Source organism: Orcinus orca, chromosome 1 (assembly GCF_937001465.1).
Source record: "Orcinus orca chromosome 1, mOrcOrc1.1, whole genome shotgun sequence".
NCBI classification, from domain to species: domain Eukaryota; kingdom Metazoa; phylum Chordata; class Mammalia; order Artiodactyla; family Delphinidae; genus Orcinus; species Orcinus orca.
Window position 1 is genome coordinate 164,811,241 of NC_064559.1, and position 19,046 is coordinate 164,830,286.

At 45.7% G+C, this 19,046-nt stretch overlaps 1 protein-coding gene across 2 annotated transcripts in view; it reads right to left on the reverse strand.

The window, feature by feature from the left end:
- Nucleotides 1-4,463: 4,463 nt before the first annotated feature.
- C8A (complement C8 alpha chain) overlaps nt 4,464-19,046 on the reverse strand; it is a 72,155-nt gene continuing 57,572 nt past the window's right edge. For both annotated transcript variants that reach the window (XM_004273796.3, XM_033435410.2), the window contains exons 8-11: nt 14,366-14,497; nt 13,076-13,233; nt 8,523-8,745; nt 4,464-4,838 (exon numbers count right to left, since the gene is read on the reverse strand). In XM_004273796.3, the coding sequence (XP_004273844.1) occupies nt 4,687-4,838; nt 8,523-8,745; nt 13,076-13,233; nt 14,366-14,497 (665 nt within the window). In that variant the 3' untranslated portion in view covers nt 4,464-4,686. The remainder of the gene's footprint in view (nt 4,839-8,522; nt 8,746-13,075; nt 13,234-14,365; nt 14,498-19,046) is intronic.

Consider the following 19,046-nt stretch of genomic DNA (forward strand, 5'->3'; position numbering starts at 1 on the left):
CGTACTCTGTGCAAAGCCTGTTTCAGAGCCTTTGCCTCTAGCACGGAGGGGCCAGAGAGAGAACAGCATCCTTTTACTGGGAAACTCCTAGGTGTTTAAAGTGCTATGCTAGGTACTGAGGCTCCGAAAATAAATCTGAGTCCCCATCTGCCCTGCAAGGTGTCACCGGGTGGGGGAGACTATAGTGACAGAATAAGTTGCCTACAGTGATAGGGTATGGACAATGCTCCGTATCAGGGAGTAGCACCTGATGAAGTATGGGGGAGCGGGAGGGGTCAGGGTTGGCTTTCTGGGTGAATGGATACCTAATCCATACCCTGCAGAGTGCTGGTGAAGAGCTGGGAGAAGATGGGGGCTGGCAGGTGCGGGTGCTTCTAAGGTAGTGTGTACAAAGGCCTGGAGGGGACAAAAGACCTATTTGAGGGATTGAATTAGAAGTAGTTCATTCAAACAACAAATATTTATTGAACCCCCTCCTAAGGCCAAATACTGTTCTAGATACTGGGGATCAAGCCATGAAAAAGCTTGCATATTAATGGGGAGGCATACCAAGAAAAAAAATCTATAATCTCAGGTAGTGATAAGTGCTATACCAGAAAAAATAAATGAGGGTAAGGTCTTCGGAGGGGTATTATTTGAGCAGAGATGTGAATGAAACAAGGGAGTGATTCTTGGATGAACTCCTTTAGAGGATGAACATTTCAGGTGGACAAGAAAGCAGGTGCAAAGGTCCTGAGGCATGAGAGTTTGGCATGTGTGAGGAATAGCAAAAAGGCTTCCATGGCTGGAGCAGCATGACAGTAGGAAGAGTAAATGGAAGGAAATGACGTCAGAGAGAGGTGAGAGCTAGGCATTCAGGGCTTCGTTGTCCTGTTAGGGAGGACAGGTTTTTAGTATATTGGCTCATAAAGTCTGCAGAGGGAAATAAAGATGGAGTGGTACGCTGACCTCAGACCAGAGCAAACCTTGTGAATCCAGGTTAAGATTCTTGTGCTTTAAAATAATGGCTGTGGACGGTTGAAGCACCAGGAGCTCCCAAGGAGAGCAGGGACGTGGGTGGAAAGTGACCATCTGTGGAAATCTCCCCAGGACCACATACTGCTGCCCTCAGGAAAGGCCCAGTGACCAAACCAATGCTCCAAACCCAGCTCTCCCCAGCCTGAGGGGCACCAGCGACCAGCCCCAGGAGCTGAGCAGTAATTACTTTCCACCCGCCTCGTGGTTTCCCACCTCTCGACTCTGCACATACGATTTCCTCTGCGATGTCCAGGCCCTTCTTCACCTTCGTCTGCTTTTTAAACTCCCACTCATCTCCTAGACTCTGCTGGCCTCGTCTCCTCTCCTATCCAGGCTGTCTTCCTTCTCCCCAGCCTGGCTTCCTGATGGTATGGGACCTGGGGCATGGTTCACAGGCCTCCTCCATCAGGCCAGGCAATCTTCCAGCGCTGGGACTGTGTCTGATTCATTCCCGGCCCCCCAGCACCCAGCCCGGGGCCCAGCACAGGGCTCCCCAGAGTGCTCACCCATTTCCCAAGCCAGGGGATAGAAGCCCCAGTTTTCTTCACGGAGAAGCGTGCTTCTGCTAACCTATGTCACATACCTTTCCTCAAACAGTACCCGGTGGCCTCCCTCTGCCGTCTCTCATTTCTGCACTGTGGTTTTGAAGGCTACCCTTTCTGTCCATTTTCTTCACCCTAAAGCCATCCAGTTCAGAAGAGATTCATTGAGTGCTGAACTCTTTAGATCTTCCTCTATCTCAAAGCAGAAAAAAAGAAAAAAGCCTCTTCTTAATGCTTTTCATTCTGTCATTAATTTACTTTTCAAAAGACACCTTGTCAAGCTGAAGATTATATCGTTAAACCGTGTTTTTACATCCACTACCTATAAAACCGTAATTATAGATCTCCTGAAAAGTCCTGAGGGAGAATACATTTGGTGGGTTTTATGCCTTTTGCGGGGTGAGAGCCAGGCATCCTTGAAGAGGGAGAGGCGCTGATCTGGTGAAGGGTGGCTGCTGCGGAAACTGCTACTGCCGCTGTACTGTCATTTCTAAAGCTGCTGGGGATGCAGCATCCTCAGAGGAGCGGGGCGGACACTGGCCTTGCTTCTGTGGCTCAGACGATGGGAAGATGGCATTGCTCGGCTGGTTGTTTTGGCTCACAGCTGATCCAGGCCATTGTTTAATCCCAGCGTTCTCATCTCGCATCTAAAGGACTACACGTACTTCCATGAGCTTCCTGGCCTCTGGTTTCTTCCCTCTCCTCTGCGCCCCACACACAAAATCCCTCCACTGGCTGACAGCCCAGAGCAGAGGTGGGGGTGCATGTGCTTGATGGACTGCATTCACACCCTGGCCAGCCTGCCAGCTCTGTGACCCACCAGGCTCAGCCTCGCAGAGACTCTGTTTCCTCATCTGTAAAATGGGACTCGGAAAACAAATCTTAGAGATCCTTGTTAAGATGAGATAAGGTACGCAGATAAACCTTACCGTGGTGCCCTTTTGTTACACACCCGTGAACGTGTAGCTCTCAGGAATTCTCAGCCTTGGCTGCATTGGAATCGCCTGGGAAGCTTTTATTTATTTATTGAAGTATAGTTGATTTACAATGTTGTGTTAGTTTCAAGTATGCAGCAAAGTGATTCAGTTTTATATACGTACACACGCACATACACATATATTCTTTTTCAGATTCTTTTCCATTACAGGTTATTACAAGGTACTGAAGATAGTAAACTACTGATGTCTGGCTCTCATCTCCAGAAATTTGGATTGAATTGGTATGGGGTTCAGCCTCTGGACATCAGGGTTTTTAAAACTGCCCATGTGATTCTCATGCTCAACCTAGGCTGAGAACTACCGCTTTTAGATCAAGCTTGAATGTCCTCTGTAAACTGTCCACTTGGCCTGGCCAATCTGCCTCTCAACACTTCCTAGGATGTAACTACTGCTCCACAGTAAATAACGAATGGAAATTAATTATTCATGGACATTAAAAAGTAAATTAATGACAGGATGAGAAGGAATATGGGAGTCCTTTTTCCTTCTCTCAGATCTAAAGAGTTCAGAAACAAACTTCTAAACTATAAGCTTTAATTAATAATAGTAACAATAAGAGTGATGCTAATAATTTTGCACGTGACAGGTATTGTGCTAAGTATTTTATATAACTTATTTTATTCCCACTCCCTCTTCCAACACATATACACCTACATACACCCCTAATATTCTTTCTGAGGTTCAAACTTTGTGACATGCTGTTTTCCTATCTAATGTTCTCTTCCCTCTCTGCCTAGTTCAAAAATCCCTCAAGGTCTAGGTCAACCCCCATTCTGTATATTTAATACAGGCAAAGAAAGGTAAATCTCTCTTCCACCTGGCCTCCTTTGTGTGCCACGTATTTTGGCATTAACTCAGCAATTCACTTCCTGTGTCCCTAAAACTGCTTCTAATTGTTTCATGTGTGTGTGCGCGCGCGCGCGTGCGTGCGTGTGTGTGTGTGTTTATGTCTCATTATCACCCAAAAAAGATTGAGGATTCTGGAAGGATAGGGAGTGTTGACTGATACACATATATCAGTCAACATATGTTTCTTATACCAACTGGGACGGCAGATTCCACCTTCAAGGAGCTCACAATCTATAGGGGAAACCTATGGGTCAACAGAAAAGTCAGTGCAACACACACATTCTCTCTTTGAGGCCTGATTGGAGTGCTGTGGGGACACTGAGGCAGGCGGATGTGACTAGCTCTCCCACAGGTGGGCCCGGGCACATGAACTGGTCGGCCCCCCAGATCCACATTCTACTCTGGGAGGCTGACTAAGAAGGACCACATTTTTGAACTGACTCTTGAGTTCATGCCCTCACTTCTCACACAGATGCTTGTTCATTCCCTCCAATTCAAGGCACAGCCCTCACCTCTGGGGATGCAGTGCTGAACCAGACGAAGCTGATCGCTGCCCTCAAGATTGCCGTCCATGGGGAGACAAGTCATAAATAGTCACAGGAGGTGTGGGACCCAATATGTAATTGCTAATTACGAAGAAGGCGACGAAGGAAAAGAATAGTGTGCTGTGAGCCAATTATTAGTGTGCCAGTTATTTAATTGGGAGAACGGTGATATTTGTGATAAGAACTCAAGCAAACAAGAGAGATTAATTGAAGGAATACGAGAATATGTTGAGTCCCAGTAAAGGAAAAGTGAAGGAACTCAAGGCAATCTTTAATTTTTCTCCTTGTTTCAGTATGTCTGCTTATCTTACAAACTAATAATGGTTTTCTACAAATGAGCAAATATTGTTATCAAATAACTGAGATCGTTCTCACGGTACTTTGTTTTGTTGGCTACGGATAGTTTCAAGAGCGTCTGCCTGCCTTATGCCTCTACCATCCTGTAAGTTCCTCTAAGACATGAATCGAGATTTCTTCTTTTCTTTCTTCTTTCTTTTATTTATTTATTTTTAGATGATCCAAAGCTCTATGAGCCATTAACACTCAACACCCAATTGTGACTGAGTTTTGTGGGTAATAGAACAGTTGGTTGTTGATGGCATGGCCTGGTCCAGGACAAAGAAGAAGTCCATGGTGATTGGCATCTTCTGTCAGCTGAGTGAAGTTGGTCAGTATCCAGTGGTCAGCTCAGGCAGTGACATCCTCTGCCTCAGCTGCAGCCTGTGCCCAGAGCCCTCAGCATGCCTGGGTTTGCACTCTGTGGCCCGGACACGAGGTACCTCCGTTCTGGGGTGCAGGATTGTTACACTCTCTCCTCCTTTCCCGGGTGCCCGATTTGCAAGCAGACCATGAGCTCCAGCAGCCCCAGTGACCATCCGCCTTTTCTCCTGCATGGATAATTTCCCAGGGCACAAGGAGGTTAGCATACAAGCGGCAGCTTGGCTGGTTGAGTGAGGCCCATCCCACTGCCCTAGAGTGGTCTGCAATCTCTCCTTGGGGAAATGCCTCCGTGTAGCCAACCCAGACCTCTGTGCTCACTGCCTCGCACTTAATTTGAAACTCTGGATGGAGTGAGAAGAGGCCGCTGGGAGCCCATCTCATGAAATTGGAACCTGCGGTTCCACGGAAGATGGATAGCGGAGAGGCAGGGAGGCGCGCATCTCTGGAAGAATGACGCTGAGCCAGTGGTGAGTGTGCAGACAGGGAACTCACCCCAGCTGGAGCTTCACAAAGGCCAGCCAGACACCCCTATGCAAAGGATAGCTGGGCTTTTAAATGAAGGTTTGCAAATCAACCCCACTCAGACTCCAGCGATGGGGCCACGGTGGGTGACAGATGCTCTGCACAGAGTATCAGAACACATGCGCTGACCATGGGCTGTCTCTAGAAATCCAGTTTATACAATCCCTCTAGCCTGGGGCTGCTGCCTCCTACTGACTCTGTGCCTTTGGACCATCCCATCTCCTCTCTCAGCCTGAGCTTTCGCCTCTGTAAAGGAAAAGGGTGGACTGATCCAGTAGGGTTTTCCATCATTATTTTTTTCATTACTGTTTTTTTTTTTTCTTAAATGAAATCTTCTTATGTGGGCCCCAGCATGGAAGTCAGATGAAAGTGAAGCTGTTCTATTTGAACCTGGGTGTCTATCAGGTTTGCCCTGCTCCTCTGGGGCAGCCCCTAGGAGACCCCAAGCTTCCTCAGATCTCAGTGTGAATATCATTGGATTAGATTATCTTCAAGTCCCTTCCAGCTCTGTCATTACACTCCCTGGTGGGGCAGCCATAGAGGGGTTCTCTATTTCTCCCACCTCTGTGGCTCGGTCCCTACAGGCAAAGATTTGCGGGGAAAATCCCTCGGCACCTACGACAATGGGTCTCCATGGTGGCTGACTCCCCCGCCCTAGACTTCCTTGCCAGATCGACCTCTGTCTGGCTGAAAGTTTAGTCTGATAGTCCCAAGGCCACCCGAGGTCCATACCCCTCGGGCATGGAACAAGGTGAATGGAACACCGGGAGCTGCCTGCAGCTGACTGTAGTCATGCAGGAGAAATGGGACTGTGAGGACGACCCAGCCCTCTGCGCCCTGCCACCCCCCTTGATCATCGACATTGTGTCCCCCTTCTCCAGTGCCCATCATGTGTGCATATGACTTAGCATGGCCACCACCAAGCCCAGCACTGGATCATCGGAGAGGCATCTCTAGGTAGTCCACACTCCCTGTTCACTTTGCTCTATGCTGTGTGAACAGGGATCCAAGCAAGTCACTGGCTCTGAGGGCCCTTGACATGCTCTAATTCTAATTACCCAGGCAGAGCTCATGTCTGTCCCTTTAAGCCAGGTCAGCCCGATAACCAGGACCTGGGCCATACCCTCCCTCTCCACTCCCCAAAATGATAATCAGTGCAATCATCTCAGACCCTCTACCCCCATTCCCCAAATTTCCAGACTCTTAGGATGTCAATTAGTAGAATGTAACAGTTAAGAGCTTGGGTCCTAACATCAGACCACCTGGGTCCAAATCCTGGCTTTGACACTCCCCAGCTAGATGACTCAGCGAGTTATCTCCCCTTCCTCCTGCCCCTGTGTCCTCATCTGTGAATTGGGGAGATAATAGTATTGATATTTATCTCATCACATTCTTGGGGGAATAAAGGAGTTCGTGCACATAAAGTGTTGCAATAGTGCCTGGTACAGAATTTGTTGTTCTTTCTGTTCATTGACCTTTGGTCCCTCTAGAAAGTTGCCTGGCCAATGAGGCAAATGGGGCTGAAACCCAGTCCAAACTCTGCTTGAAAAGTCAAGAAATCCCTGGGTCTGGAGCTGGGCAGTATCAACCCCGAGTGGTTTTCTTTGTTCCTCCCAATTTACCCACCTAACAGGCAGTTCCTTTTTTCAATTCACATGAGGAAACTGTACCAGGCTTGGCCCTGGTCATTGTTCTGCTTGGTTTTTGTTCTCTGCATCCTCCTTCATAAGGACTCTGGAATTCACTCACCATCCTGGCTCACCCCTTTCAGAATTCCTCCTATAGGATACCAGGCAGCTTTTTGGGACCCAATTTGTACTCCCTTCACCTCACAAAGGAGGGATTTAGATGTGGCCCCAACCCAGGACAGATCTTCTACCAATAGGGCTCTATCTTCTTCTTACTTATTAGAATTGAGCTTGCCACACAAGTTAGCTAGTTTAACCCTCAACACAACCTGTGATGGAGGTACTGATATCATCCCCATTTTACAGGGGATGCCCACCCAACATGCAAATTGGCAGCACTGGGATGTGAAGGCCTATTTGACACCAGAGCTATGCTATCCTGCCTCCCATTTAGAACGACTCTCCCAATGAGAAAATTTTAACCCACCGTCATCTCATTTTAAAATCAGCCTCCTATCCCATCTACACTGTGCTTCAGCTGTTTGTTTTCCAGACTTTTTTTTTCTTTACATTTTCTTCATCGCAGTTGCCAAATGAGATTGATTTATACATTGATTTGGTAGCCCGTATTTTTGCCATCATTCTATGTACCAAGTATGCATGAAAATTGGAAGCTTAGGGATTAGAACATGCGTAGAGATTCTTGGAGCTCAAAGGGAAACATAGATGAGAAAGGCCTCAGAAAGAAGAAACAATTAACTGGTATCTCAGTAAGTTAGTGAAATAGCTGAGATTCACACCCAGGTCTCTAGACTTCTTCATCTCTAAGGGACATGGATTTCTAACCCTCGTTTGAGAACCTTCTTTTCTGATACCCGTTGGTTTGTGCTGCAGCTTAATATGTTTAAACGTTGAAACATTAAGCTTTATGTTACTTGCCCCAACCTTGTTTTTAGTCATGACTCCTTGTGCTATAATGACAACTTACTTATCCCTTGTAATGGGTTGTATTGTGTCCCCCAAAAGATAGGTTGAAGTTCAAACTCCATTACCTGTGAATGTTACCTTATTTGGATATAAGATCTTTGCAGATAAACTCAACTTAAGATGATGTCATGCTGGATCAGGATAGGTCCTGATCCAATGACTAGTATTTTTATAAGAGAGAAAACAGAGACGTAGAGTGGAGAACACCATGTGAAGACAGAGGCAGAGACTGGAATGGCGCACCTACAAGCCAAGGAATGCCGGGCATTGCTGACTCATGCCAGAGGCTAGGAGAGAGAACACATTCTCCCACAGAGCCTCCAGAAGAAAGCCACCTAGCCAGTACACCTGGATTTGGGATTTCTAATCTCCAAAAGTGTGAGACAATACATTTCCATTGCTTTAAGCCACCCAGCTTTTGGTAATTTGTTATGGCAGCCCTAGGAAATGAATACATCCCTCCGGAAATGAATCCTGTTGTCCATATACACCTTGGTAAAAAACAGTCGTCATCTGAGAGGGTCCTAATGGCAAGGAGAAAGCATAAAAACCAGTAAATGTAGGGGGTCAGCCATAAAGCTCAGAATGTGGGTTCCTAGAGCAATGGGCAAGAGGGCATAGAACAGAGAGGCTGGGAACCCCAAAGGTCCCTTCTGTGTTGGCCCCTCTAAGCCGAGATAGGCTAGAACCTGAGTGAGGATGTGCGGGTCTTACCCTCTGACTCCATTTGCTCACAGGCAAGGCCCTGGCGACCCAGGGGGCACTGACACGTGCAGCTGGTACCATCGAGGATGGGCTTCCCGTTGTTGAAGCAGGGCCCACAGCGGCAGGCATTGAATTCCATCAGGTACTGGTCCAAGGCTCGCCGCAGGTTCTGACGCTTGGTCTCCAGAGGCCCCAGGTTCGTGTGCTGCAGTATCTCATGGATGGGCTGCAACTGTGGGCACAGAAAGAACAGAGGGCCCCTCCCTGGGCTCTGTCCAGCTTCCCAGAGCCCAAGAACCGGCCTTCAAGCTTCCGGAAGGCCTGCTACATGCCAGGCACAGAGCCAGACACTCAACTTTATCCAGTTGTATTGGATCCTGAATCCCCCAACCCATGGATGAAGAAGCAGAGGCTCAGAGTGTTTGAGTGACCAGCTCAGGACCACACAGTGGACCATGCTGAACACCAACCTACTTAACTTTGAGACCTGTGGTCCCAGAGGAAGACAAGAGCCCAGAAGCTATCTGTGCCAACTCATCTGCCCCCCTCCAGCACTTTTAGGAATCAGGAAGAGTATAAAGTATTTATATGTTTGTGTGTGTGTGTGTGTGTGTGTGTGTGTGTGTGTGTGTGTGTGTGTCTTTTATTGTCAACCTTCATTGCAGGAATTAGTAAAGTCCTTAATGCAGTTATGTTGCCACTGCTGAGCACCGCCCCTAATGGTGTGAATGTGGTGTTTGCCTGTGTGTATTTGAGGGTGTTGGGGGGATGATGGTGGCGGAGTCATTCACATATGCCCATTCTAGGCAGGACTGTAGTCTAGGGTTTCTTAACCTTGGCACTATTGCACTTCCTGCTGGACAGTTCTTTGTTGACAGGGGCAGGCTGGCCTGTGCATTGTAGGGTGTTTAGCAGCACCGGCCTCTACGCACTAGATGCCAGTAGAACCTCCTAGTCGTGAAAACCAGAACTGTCTCCTGACGCCAGATGTCCCCTGGGGCGGGGGTGTGGGGGAGTCAACCCCTGCTTGGGAAGTAGTAGATGTAGCAAAGAGCATTGACTCTGCAGCTAGAAAATCTGGCTTCAGGTCCCAGCTCTGTAACTTGTAGCTGTGTGATCTCTGTCCCATTACACATGAAGCCTTCCTTCCTCATCTGGAAAGTGAGAACAATAGTCCTACACTCCAGGTTTACTGTGAGGATTAAAGTTGAGAGATGGGGAAGACCTGTCACATAGTCAAAGCTAAATCAATGCTGCTCGCTTCCCAGCTGTGTGGCCCAGAACTCGTAACTTTCGCCCCCAAGCCTGAGCCCTGTTTTCTATAAAATGGGTATAATAACCTACTTCTTAGAATTCACGTGAGGATCTAAAAAAGTAATGAGTGTGAGATATCACTGCAAAGAGGAAGAACAGTATAAAATAAAGCACCATTTTTATTAGATGTGATGATAGTAAAAAAAAAAAAGCCTATATTTTTCAAATTGCATGTATATATGGTTGTCTTCAGCATGCTTATAAGGCTATGTATTTTAACACATAACCATCAAATGAAATCTCTTTTCCAGATCTCTCATTTTACAGGAGAGTAACCTGAGGCTCTGAGAGGGGAGGGATTTGCCAAGGTCACAGAGCCATTCAGAGATGGGACTGAGCCCCACTGGAGCAAACTCACTTCTCAAGAATCAGAGGTCAGTAGGGCACTCGCCATGCTTTGAATGGGTTCCTGGAGATGTGTACAGAAAGACCCATGGCAAACAAACCTTGACCTGTGGCCAGGGGGCTGTGCCTGAGGTCACCAGGCTGCTCTTGTCAGGACTGGCTGGGCCCCCAGCCAAGGGGAGAAGACCATTACTGGAAGTTCAGGGAATTTGGCCCCATTGTTAGGAAATCAGTACAGAAAGGGCTGCCCCGGTTAAAGATGACTCTTAGTTCCAGAGAAGGCCAGGACCAACGGGCAACTTCCCTTTGACCTTCCAGGGGAGGTCAGCACTCAGACCCCCATCTCTCCTTTCTCATCCCCAAATCCTCATGCAGAGGATTGGGAAGGGCTGTGGAACTTAAAGAGGGAAGAGGGATGGAGAAATGATTCTTAAAATGTTCGAGCTTGAAAAGATATTGGCAACGGTCTCGTTCCCATTTTACAAATGAGAGGAAAGATTCAGAGAAGGCAAGTAGTGTGATATCAACACACTATAACATAACATATAACATAGAATAATATATACCATAACAGCATCATCACACAGCATGATTCCTACGTTCACTCAATCTAAGCACCTGCCATAAATAGGCACTGCTGAGCTCTGGAATAGGCAAATGAATAAGACTCCACTCCGAGCACCAGGTTCCACATAACTCCCTAACTGACTTCCTCTCCATGGCCATAGTCTGTCTGTCTGTCTCTCCTTCATCCTTCATACCTCTGTGAGCATTTTCCTTTCAAAGCACAGCTCTATCTGTGTCACTCCCCTGCTCTGTGACCTGCCAACAGCCTCATGTTTCGAAGCCAGCCTTCCAGGGGGCATCATGGGTTGCAAAGAGATCATGAACGTTAGCGTCAGTCAGTCTTGGCTCCAGTTGGGCTTGTGCCATTTCCCGGCTCTGAGATTTGGCCAGCTAACACAACCTCCACAAACCTGCTTCCTCAACTGACATTTACTAAGTACTCACTTCTCTCTCCCTAACCTTGGGATGTAACATTTTATTATGCCCATATTACAGAGCAGAAAACGGGAGCTCAGAAAATGAAGTAACTCATCCAAGGTCACATATCAAAAAGGTGGCTGACCCATGAGCCAAACTATATCTTTTTCACCTCATACCCAGGCTCTCCCAAAAGACAGAATTGGGTCTTCTCCAAGTCACGAATGTCAGTCTTCCCCTTGGAAGTTTTGCTCAAGGCAAACAAAGAGCTCACGTCTTGACCATGAAAGTTTATATGTTACTCCTGATAGCAATTCTACAGTTTTGCCCAAATCACTAATAGCTTGATGATAGCAATTTTTAGACCCTATGTGAATTACAGGTGTGTGAAAATGGTTCCTTATTTATCGGAGAAGAAATGCAATCAGGGTTAATCCATCTGACCTCTTTCTTCATAGAGAAGAGGGTGTTATAATAGATTTTTAGGTTTAACTGTTGGTATATATTTTAAGAGAAGGAATGTATCCACACCTGGAATTTTTAACTCTCTATAGAAAATGAGCAACGTCAGGGAAAATGGGCAAGAAAACAATAATATTTTATTTAAAAGCCCAAAATATAACTCTTTTTTCTAATGAACTACGCTTGCATATGAATTGAATAGTGTGACAATACTGGTAGAACAAGCCACTTCCTTTGCAGTTTGAATACCATTTTACTTCCTTTGTGGGGTTAGAGATTTAAGGCAAGCTTTCTCAACTTTGGCACTGTTGACACTAGGGGCCAGATATTTCTTTGCTGTGGGCCGCTATCCTGTGAATTAGGGGCTGTTTAGCAGCATCCCTGGCCTCTACCCACTAGATGCCAGTAGCATCTTCTCAGTTGTGACAATCAAAAATGTCTTCAGGGCTTCCCTGGTGGCGTAGTGGTTGAGAGTCCGCCTGCCGATGCAGGGGACACGGATTCGTGCCCGGGTCCGGGAGGATCCCACGTGCCGCGGAGCGGCTGGGCCCGTGAGCCATGGCCGCTGAGCCTGCGCGTCCGGAGCCTGTGCTCCGCAACGGGAGAGGCCACAACAGTGAGAGGCCTGCGTACCGCAAAAAAAAAAAAAAAAAAAATGTCTTCAGACATTGCCAAATGTCTCCTAGGGGAGCAAAATTGACCCCGGTGGCTGGGAACCATGGCTTTAAGGCAGGTGCTAGGATAGAGGGAAGAGAGAACTGGACATTAAGTCCAAAGGTCTGGGATCCAGGTACTGCCACATATGAGCTCTGTGACCTGAAACGATTCACTTGATGACTTGGAGCCTCAGTTTCCTAATTTTTCAATGGGGAGAATCCCATCTGTGCCAGAGGTCATTGTGATGAGCTCATGTAGAGCAGGGAGGGGCAGCAAACTAGAGCTTGAAATCATACTCAGCCCACGGCTTGTTTCTGTATGCCCTTTGAGCTAAGAATGATGTTTACATTTTTACAAGATTGCCAAAAAAAAAAAAAAGTAGAAGAAGAAGAAGTTGTATGAAAGGGACTGTATGTGGCCCACAGAGCCTAAAATATTTACTATCTGGTCCTTTACAGAAAAAGTTTGCCAACTTCCAACTTAACGGATGTGATTTTTAAAGTCTTTTATGTATGTGAGTTGTTATTTTTCTAAGGTGGCTTAATCCCGAAGAAATTCTGGGACTACGAGTGTAAATCTAGGCCCTGACCGGATAGTAAGCTTGTGATCCCAGCTCTCCTGTGGCCTGAGTCTAGAGTCACGTATCCCCGTAGTCAGACGGGGAAGGCCACCAGTTCAGCATGCCGTTACATTTAATCTTGTTCTCTGATGGGCTTATAATAAGAAATATGAAATGATCTGGTCTGCTTCACTTTCATTCCTCGTGAACGTAGAGTTTCTTCAACTGCGAAAAGACTTACCTCAAAATCAATAACAACAGGGTTATACTTTAATGACCTCCCCCAGGAACGGTACGTAATGATGCTCCTGTCTTGTGTCAAGCCACCTGCCCAGCCAGAGCTGCCACCTTGCACCAGAGGAATGATGTCTTCCACACCCACTGTCTTGTTGTAATCGTCTGCCATCGAGAGAATAACCACATTAGCTCATTTCCTAAAACGCCAAGCTCTGCTAATGAGATTTGGAACAAAGTGTAAGTGCTCTCCTTAGAGCTGTCTCCCACCCTTCTACTTTGCTCGGTTAACTAGCAGGACAAGGCAGAAAAGAAGCACCGAGACTTGGAAACAGATCCATCCTTTGGATTAGAGCAGACGCTGGGAAGACAGCCCAACCCAACATGGAGGAGGGAGAAGATGGGAAAGTGGATGATGGCTCATTCATTCATTTATTCAAATATTTATGTCAGATGTTTACTTGGTGCCTGCTATATGCCAAATAAGTGCAATCGAATATTGTAAGTGCTGTAACAGATTTCTCTCTCAGTAGAGGTGCAGAGAGAGATGTGGTCAGATCTATAGTAGCAGTGGGGAGGTGGTCAGGAAAAAAGGTGAGTTATCTAGAAGAATGGATAAATCTTGGCAGGTAATTGGAAGGAGGAGGGAAGGGCATCAGAGAGAAGAAGGATTTGACTTAAGGCCCTGAGACATGAGTAGCCCAATGCAATGGGAGTAACTTGAACCCCATCTACTCATCCACTGTACTATAAACTATTTCGTCATCCCTGCATCCTCTGTCTCCCACCTGGAAAAAATTACTCAATACAGGTTGAATGAATGAATGAACACTCGTAGTGACCTGTGTGGGAGATGTTACAGAATATTCTTGTATAATCTTTCTCTAATAACTATTCTTTGAGCTTGGACTTGATAACCACATTTTTCTCTCTCAGCAAACTTGTTTCCTCCCTCGGGACTGTACCTGATGGGTCTTTATCCAACAGTCGACTTTCCAAGTTCCATCTGCACATTCCTTTCAACCCAGCTCTTACTTAGATCTTTGTCTAGTGCTTGAAATCTAGGAGGGTGCACCATACGAAGTCAAGTATTTCTAAGGTGATCTCAGCCTATGCAGAATTCAAAATAAGCCCACTACAGGTCATTGGTTTGGGGTATTCAGCAGATATGCAGTATGACCATTGACTGAAATGGAATCAGTTGGTGGTGGTGGGGGAATAGCGTACATGCCCCGATTTTGTGTCCAAGGGAAAATCTGGCTTCTCTTTTTTGGGAAGCCCATTACTAAATACTTGCCTTTTTTGCCACCTCCAAATTTTTTACAATCTTCTCCTGATAAACGTCCTCCAATTTGTGTTGTATCTGTGTACTCATAGTCGATGCCAAAAGAGCCTCCAAAGCATGTCTTGATATCATTGCTGGAAACACCTGCAACAGGGAGCAGAGAAACAGTATGCTGAGACGCTGAAAGACCGTGAATATGTACAACCAGCTCATAGTAGTAGCTCACAGCTCACTAGCTCACAGTAGTAAAAGCTAGCTTGTATTTTGCAGTCTAAGAGGTCTGGGTTGAAATCCCAGTTCTTTAACCCAGTTTCAGTGTTCTCTTCTGTCTGGTTCCAGTGCAAATATTCTTGAAATGAGAAGGAATATGTATTGCACACACTAGTTGGTGAAAAGTGCTTGTTCCCTTTCCTTTGCACATTCTCCATGGAGCCTCCTTGAGACAGTGATTCTATCTCATCCATCTCCATATACCCCTGTGCCTAGCACAGTGCCTGGCCCAAGATTGGCACCAATTTTGCATTTGCTGCCCCTTCCTCTCTCCTTTTTCACCATCTTTCTAAAGTCTACTCAAGCTCCAATTCAAATATCGTTTCTTCCATGAAGCATTTTTGGATCAGAACACTTCCCTCTTTCTTCAGAGCTACCCATGTGCTTTGTTTAGGTCTGAATGATCATATGTGTCCCAGTTCTTTTTGCCCAGGTCCTCTTTGCACCCCAGAGAGGCCAGAGTGCTGTCAGAAGGTGGATAGATCTCCCTGGGGAGGCTGCTTGGCTTCTGGCCCCATGAGAACTGTGAGGCCCACATTAGTTGTCTCTGTCTCTATCTGAGGAGTTGCTGAGGAATCTGCATTTTGCAGATGAGGAACATAATTCTCAAAGACATAACATCATTTTTCCCCGATCCCACAGCCTGTAGGTGAACGGAACTAGGTTTCCAACCCTTGGTCAGCTGGCAAGATAAGGCTACAAAAGCAGACTGGAGCAAGATATTGACCATTGCTGCAGAGTTCGGCTCCCTCTGTAGCTGAAGGCTTCTGAAGGTTGTGAACTGGAGTTTGCATTGGCAACATGTCATTACTTTTCACTGCAACTATACAATAATTATGACCAGTCAGTGTCTTATTCTGGCAACCACAAAGGAAAAATAATTTAGGCTGTAATTCAGTTAAGCTAAGGATTAGATTCAATATTTTTAAGGGAGTATCAGGCAGCAAGTTTACCTGCCAGCCTTTGCATGAAACTGCAGACTCTATGGGGTCAAGGACTGGCATCTTATTCACCACTCTCTTGTCAACGTAGCAGCACGATGTCTGCCATGGGGGAGGAGCTCAGTGAGTATTCTCAGAATAAATGATTGATGAATGAAAAAAAATGAGTGAATAAATGAATGCCAAGAGTCCTTTGGTAAGGGCTTCTAATGGAAAGAATCTTACAAGTCAGGAATCCTGAATTGAAGTCCCAGTCACTCAGATGAATGGATAAAGAAATTATTATAGATATATATAATTTTAATACATAATTATTATATATAATATAAATAAAATATATAATAACAAATATATAATTATTATATATACAATTGTGTGTATATATGTATATACTCTCTATATATCCCACATATATACCCTATATATATATTCCACATATATACCCTATATATATATCACATAGATCCCATTTATATATAAAATAATTATTCAGCCTTAAAACATAAAGAGATCCTGCCATTTGCGACAACATGGGTGAAACTTGAAGACATTATGCTAAGCGAAATAAGCCATACCCAAAAAGGAAAAAAAAATGCCTGATCTTACTTATACGTGAACTCTACAAAAGTCAGATATATAGAAGCAGAGAGGAGAACGGTGGCTGCCCGGGGTGAGGAGGTGGGGGAAAAGGGGGGATGCTGCACAAACTTGTAGTTACGTAGGAGGAATAAGCCTAGAGATCTAATGGACAGCTTGATGTCTACAGTTAATATCAATAACATTGTATTGAATACTGGAAATTTGCCAAGGGAGTAGATTGCAGGTACTCTCGTCATACACACGTAACTATGTGAGGAGAGAGATGTTAATTAGCTTGACTGTAATAATCATTTCACTTTATTTGTATCAAATCATCGTGCTATATACCTTAAATATATACACATTTTATTTTTCTTAAAAAGTAAAACAAAACGCGTCCCAGTCCCTGACACCCTGTATGAGCTTAGAAAAGGCCCATGATCTCACTGGGCCTCAGTTTCCCATTTATGGAGAGAAAGGGTTGGACTTGCTCGTCCTGAGTCCCCTTTTGGCTGCAGCCCTCTGTGCCTCTGTGCACAGCAGTTTCTGGATAACTCCGAGCTGAGAGTGCCTGGGAGAAGTGATGCTTTAAGTATCAGCACTCAGCGCCGAGCACAGGGTTTCTTCTGCCATTTCCGTTCAAGTACTTTTAATTTTTAATGCACTACTAATTGAGGAAGATTTAGCATATTTAATTGTTTTGATTAAAAAATGCTTCAACCGTGATAAACAAAAGTGGATGAAAGGAATTCATGGGCAGAAGCCAGAGTGATTACTTAGGTGAGTGGTGTAGTGCTGCCCAATTAAAGTGACGGGCCGGGCCGATTAGTGGGGGCTGGAGGATGCCTGTGGAGTGATTATACTCATGAGGGGTCTGCAGACAGCCTGCCACGCGCTGCTTGGAGAAGAGAATTCCAGCTTGATCTCAGCAGCACGGCTTGTCTGCAAAGGATCGCCTCCCAAGGACCCTGAAGGAGGGTACCAGCCAGCAAGGGGAGGTCTGTGACTTGAGAATCATACAGCATGAGGGCTAAATTATCCTTAGTCACCTACCCCATACTTCTTATGTTTACTTGTGATGCCCTTGGTTCATAAAGATTAATTATCTTGCCCAAAACCACATAGCTAAAAAGAACAGTGGAGCTGAGATTCAAACTCGTCTTTCTTGCTTAGGAGAATTAGCCAATTCTATTTATTGCATCAGACTAAATTCTGCTGAAAAATTTAGTAAGCATCTACTATGTACCATCCCAGGCATACCGTGTGTTGGACAAGGTAGACACTGTGAGAATAAAACTGGTATGAATATGATGCAAATCTAAAGTACAAGGTTCTGGCCTTGAGAAGCTAGCAGGTGTGGGGCAACATAGTAAATGGAGATGGATTTGGATCCCGAGAGTTGCTTATTTCGTGGAAGACAGTTTTTCCACGGATGGAGTGGGGGGATGGTTTCGGGATGATTCAAACGCATTACCTTTATTGTGCACTTTATTTCTATCGTTATTACATTGTAATATATAATGAAATAATTACACAACTCACCATAATGCTGACAGGAGGCGGAGCTCAGGCAGTAATGCTAGTGATGGGGAGCAGCTGTAAATACAGATGAAGCTTCAGTCCCTCTCCCACCGCTCATCTCCTGCTGTGCGGCCTGGTTCCTAACGGGCCACGGACCGCTACCAGTCCATGGCCCAGGAGTTGGGGATCCCTGGACTGTAGGACCAGGTGGTGCTCTGCCAGGGCTCCACCCCATCCCATCAGCTACTTAGATGTCAGCTTTGGACCAGATCAAACTGCCGTTTGTTTTAGACTTTCGTGCTCAGTAAACAGGAGTTGATGTTTGCCGAACCTGGCTACATATTGAGATCATCTGGAGGGCTTATTAAAAACACAGGTTCCTGAGCCCCACCTCTGTCCATTCTGATTCTGTATTTCTGAGTAATCAGCAATCTGTATTTTAAATAACTATCCCAGATGAAGCCTATGCAGTGCATCTGGGATGAGATACTGAGTACCACGGTCCTACAGAGAACCTCTGGTGGCCTGTCACAAAGCCGGCCTCCATACTAACCTAGTCGGTGCCTTTTGTCAATGCCTTGGATATGGACTTAGCAGCCACGCTCACTGTATCTACCCAGAGGAAGAAAAAGAATCAGGGTCCAAAAAGCCCTCAAAGGGCTGATGGACAGACAGACCAAGCATAGCAAAATGGGACTCAGTTGGAAAAGTTGTAACATCCTGTCCTGGGGATAAAATACCAAGTGCAGGAGCACAGTAAGGAAGAGAGCCAGCTTAGCAGAACAAGAGAAAAGGCCCAAGGGTTTTAGATCACTTTCAGCTCCGGAGGGCAATGAAGCCAGGTGAAAATTATAATCAATAAAGTAAAGGCGGGGATAATCTCATTCCCTCTGTGCAGGTTAGAGAAACCCGGAACCTGGTGCCGAGTTCTGGGAGCCACACTTTTAAAAGGAAATAAGAAAACAGAACATTCACTGGACATCATCCAGCCTCTGAGAAGAAGGAAATCATGCCACGTGCAACAACGTGGATGAACCTGGCGGACATCATGCTAAGTGAGAGAAGCCACTCACAGAAGGTCGAACACTGCATGATTCCACTTACATGAAGTATGTAAAGTAGCCGAACTCATGGAAGCAGAGCATAGAATTGTGGTTGCCGGGGGTTGGGGGAGGACGAGGAATTGCTAATCAACGGGCATAAAATCTCCACTATGCAAGATGAGTAAGTTCTGGAGATCTGCCGGAATATTGTCCCTATAGTGAAGGATTCGGTATTGTACCCTTAAACATTTGTTACAAGATTAGATCTCATGTTAAGTGTTTTTACCACAATAAGATTTAATAAAAGAAGAAAATGGGGAATGATTGAATGAGAATGAG